This window comes from Chelonoidis abingdonii, chromosome 3, assembly GCF_003597395.2.
Source record: "Chelonoidis abingdonii isolate Lonesome George chromosome 3, CheloAbing_2.0, whole genome shotgun sequence".
NCBI classification, from domain to species: domain Eukaryota; kingdom Metazoa; phylum Chordata; order Testudines; family Testudinidae; genus Chelonoidis; species Chelonoidis abingdonii.
The window spans coordinates 35,385,478-35,389,615 of NC_133771.1; the positions used below are offsets into that span (position 1 = coordinate 35,385,478).

At 40.1% G+C, this 4,138-nt stretch overlaps 1 protein-coding gene across 1 annotated transcript; it reads left to right on the top strand.

Annotated features, from left to right (window-relative positions):
• The first annotated feature begins 3,484 nt into the window (after nt 1-3,484).
• LOC116817583 (histone H2B 8-like) lies at nt 3,485-3,844 on the top strand. The gene has a single exon (XM_032767863.1). It carries the CDS (start codon nt 3,485-3,487, stop codon nt 3,842-3,844), a length of 360 nt encoding a protein of 119 aa, XP_032623754.1.
• The last annotated feature ends 294 nt before the right edge of the window (nt 3,845-4,138 follow it).

Consider the following 4,138-nt stretch of genomic DNA (forward strand, 5'->3'; position numbering starts at 1 on the left):
GCAAAACGGGATCCATGATTGTCATGCTATGGCATCTGCCAGGGGAATCCAGGGAAAAAGGGCGCAAAATGATTGTCTGCCGTTGCTTTCATGGAGAAAGGAATGAATGACGACATTTACCCAGAATCACCCGCGACACTGTTTTTGCACCATCATGCATTGGGATCTCAGCCCAGAATTTCAATGGGCGGGGGAGACTGCGGGAACTATGGGATAGCTGCGAGATAGCTACCCACAGTGTAATGCTTCAGAAATCGACACTAGCCTCGGTACATGGACGCACACCGCCAAATTATTGTGCTTTGTGTGGCCGCGTGCACTCAACTTTATACAATCTGTTTTACAAAACCGTTTATGTAAAATTGGAATAATCCTGTAGTGTAGACGTACCCTTACTTGCAGTCTATTCAGTCCTCCTTTTCATCCTCTTAAATCTAAAGAGAAATGTATCAGGCTGAGGAATTTATGGAGAGAACAATTTTTACAGGTAAATAAATGCACCCCACATTAAATTATTTAATTAGCACCAATGTTTCTGGCAACAATGGATAACTGTAAGGAGTCAATTGTTTCTTCTAATGGTCAGTTAAATATAATTACTACTACATATTGTTCATCTTCACGTTATACCTGCATATACATTTTTCCGGCATAACAACCAGCTTGAAAGTCTCACTTGAGGTAAGGAGCAGAATAAATTACTTTGCATGAGACAATTTAGAAAGAGAAACCCCTTCAACATTTGGATAATAAGATATGAATTAAGCACTGATATGTTAGTGAGTGGCTCTTTTGGGAGGGAAAGGCAGAGAAAATGGTAATGTTTTTGAGGATTAACTAATGGTTATTTTACAGCGTCACTTCTGACATGCTCTGAGCTGACAAGATACTTGGTTTTATATGTGACTGTAAACTAGCAAATTATTCTTTGGATGGATCATAGACCAGAAGATGTGAAAAGATGCTCGTAAGGATGAAAGATTTACATTTCTCAGGAAGAAAAAAACCCTGCATTAATTGAGCCACAGGTTTGCCTTAATCACCCGACTAATTCTCAGGTGTGCTTTGAAAAGGGTGATGGAGTGAGTTGCAAGGAGTCTGAGACACCATTCTAGATGGTAGCGACACTATGGAAGTAATAACTAAGTAAATTGGAAAGGCAGGAAGTGAAGGAAGGGTCTCTATTTGCTGTGCTTATCAAACAGCAGAATAGGAAGGGGTGAGGTCCTGGAACTGTGATAGGCAAGGAAAGTCCACAAAAGATCTGGAAGATAAAGAGGGGGTTATTGTCCTGGAATGTGAAGGGAAGGAAGCAGAAATTTTGGAGAATGAAAATAATACATTCCTCTGTCTATGATTTCTTTAAAATACTATACAGCAAATGCCTTAAAAGGGGAATCATGTGCTCTAAGGATCTTCTATGATGTACAGTCTGCTGCTTGGCTAAGAAAACATGGTGGCCCTGGAACCACATAGAGATGCCTCTCTGCCAAGAACCAGTCTGGTCTAAGGGATTATTTTGGACCACAGCTTGAATCCGTGCCTGAAAGATACTGTAGTCATAAATAAATGAGATGCCCTGAGTTCTGCTGTCCATAGGGCAAAAGTAAGAGGACTATGTTATAAATGAAAGATAGAATTTCATGTGTGCTGAAACAGGCTGGGTGAACTAGTATCTTTTAGTGGACCAGCTGCTGCTAGTGAAAGATACAAGCGTTCAAGCTTACACAGAGATCCTCTTCAGCTTTGTGTAGCTTGAAAGCTTGTCTCTTTTATCAACAGAAGTTAGTCCAATAAAACATATTACCTCACCCACCTTGTCTCCAATATCCTTATACCAACACAAGAAACAACACATGAGCTGGACAAACTCAGTGATTCACTACATTTTGTTAGTAGCATTTGAGACAAAGAATTTAGATGCAGTGCTATGGAGGTGTAGGATGGAGAGTACGCTCCTGTAACCATCTCGATAGACCTTAGCATAGGAATCAATGGAGGATATCTTGCTCTGCTCTCTGGACCCTTAGCTCTTATTAGTAACAAAATAACTGCTTTAAAAGGCCTTCAGTTTCACTGAGTTTGAAAGAGCACAAAACACTACAAAATTCTACCGAAAAAACCCTCTAATCCGTGTGAACCATTATTTGCTTTTTCAGCCAAGTCCGCACGTAAACACAAACTGATGGAATGACAGATTTATTCTGATAATTCATTTTGGCCCAAGAAGAATTCACGTTTCTTAGCCAGTCAAGCAATCTGTAATAATGTTTTTTGTCTCAGCGCCCTGGTTTTACTTTAATTTATATTAAAACAGCAGTAGTTGGAATATCTTTTAATGTCATTTTCATTCAACAAGCATTTCTTGGCAAAATATCAGGATCTTTGTTTCTTAGTACTTTTTTGTTGTTTTTTTAAATGGGCATTTAAAAGCTAATTTTGAATTCCGTACAGATTTTCAAACAAATGGCTGCTTTAAATTTAAAGAGGGTTTAAAAATCGTAGATGCTCATTTTCATATCATGTATTATGATATGGGACTGATTTTTCATTTAAATTATACTACCTCTGTTTTTGTGATGTGGGGAATACAAATACAGCCTCAGAAGTGGAAAAGAAAAGGGCCAGATCCTCATTTGGTGTAAAGCAGACTTCAGTGAAGCTATGCTATATACACCAGCTAAGGATCTGGCCCTAAATCTGCTAGAACAGTGACACAGCATTGGCCTGTCATCATCACAGTCACTTTTAGGTACTTCCAGTCTCATATCAATGGAGAATAGAGAACAGGGTCTCTTACACTGGTGTATATCCAGAACACACCTCTGTTGAAGCCAGTGAAGTTACACTGGTATACCCAAGAGCAGAATTTGGCCCTGCTTGTCTCCTGGAGTGATGTGGTTCCCAGAGGGACAGAGTATTGTTCCAGCCACCCCTCACTTCACCCTACTTGTCAAAACAAGAGCAATCTAAACAAAGCTCAGAGAGGAAAAAGAAAAGGAATTACAGTTGTGTTTTGTCTTTTCACTCCTGCTGCTTGGCAATGGTTTTAAAATAGAGTTGAAATGCCTGGTTGCTAGTGTTCATCTGCTTCTTCCACCAATATATAACAAAAGTTAAAGATGGTATAAAAAAAAGATGGAGGAAGTTAGCAACAATTTTTTAAACATTTTTTTCTTGAAATTTGATTTTTTTCACTAGAATTTTGAAAAATGCCAACCAACTCTAATGATGATGACCTCAAAGCAGAGAGACAAAGGGAATTTAAATTAGTTTTATCCACCAAGAGATTCTGGTCACAAATTCTCCAAGTGACCCAGCAATTGTATCTGCCTCAATATTCCACTTGCACAGTTCTGCCACAAATGTCTTCAGACTTCCTTCCATGTTGCCCTTTGTGTGCATAACAACCTCCCCAAGCTAATATATAAACTTGATATGTGAAAGGAGTCACCAGTACAAAAGTTTGAGAACATCTGGTATAATGGCTCACTCAGCACCTGGACAGACTCAGAAGAAAGGGGATAAGAAATGCAGAAAGACCAGGAAGGAGAGTTACTCTATCTCCATGTACAGCATACTGAAGCAAGTTCATCAAGATGCCAGTATTTCCTCCAAGGTCATGGGTATCATGAACTCCTTCATCAATGATAGCTTCAAGCACTTGGCCGGAGAAGCCTCTCTTTTAGTGCATTATAACAAGCACTCAGCCATCACTTTCTCGGAGATCCAGACCACTGTGCACTTGCTGCAGCCAGGAGAGCTGGCCAATCATGCTGTGTCTAAGTGTGCTAAGGCCATCACAAAATATACTAGTTCCAAGTACATTCTCAAGTTATTTTGAACTATAACTGGGGCAGTGTTGCTGGGAGGCAGAGAGCAGTATGTCTTTGAGCTAGGGCCAGCTCAACTGGCTGACAGGCAAGGTGACAAAAGGGAGTTGGGGAGAGAATGTTTTCAAATCCCTCCCCATACAGTAGGCTGTAGAGAGGGGTGACCTTCCAAAGATTTGGAGGTTCAATTTGGTTCTGTTCAGCGCAGTACTGAAAAGTTCACACTTTCGGTTCTGCATTACTATTCTGGAATCTCATAGAAGCAGGTCCTCTCTCCTCACCCCCTGACATTTCTGATATTTCTT

Coding starts and splice junctions, on each gene's coding strand:
- LOC116817583 (XM_032767863.1), top strand. CDS start 3,485: ATGGCTCACTCAGCACCTGGACAGACTCAGAAGAAAGGGGATAAGAAA.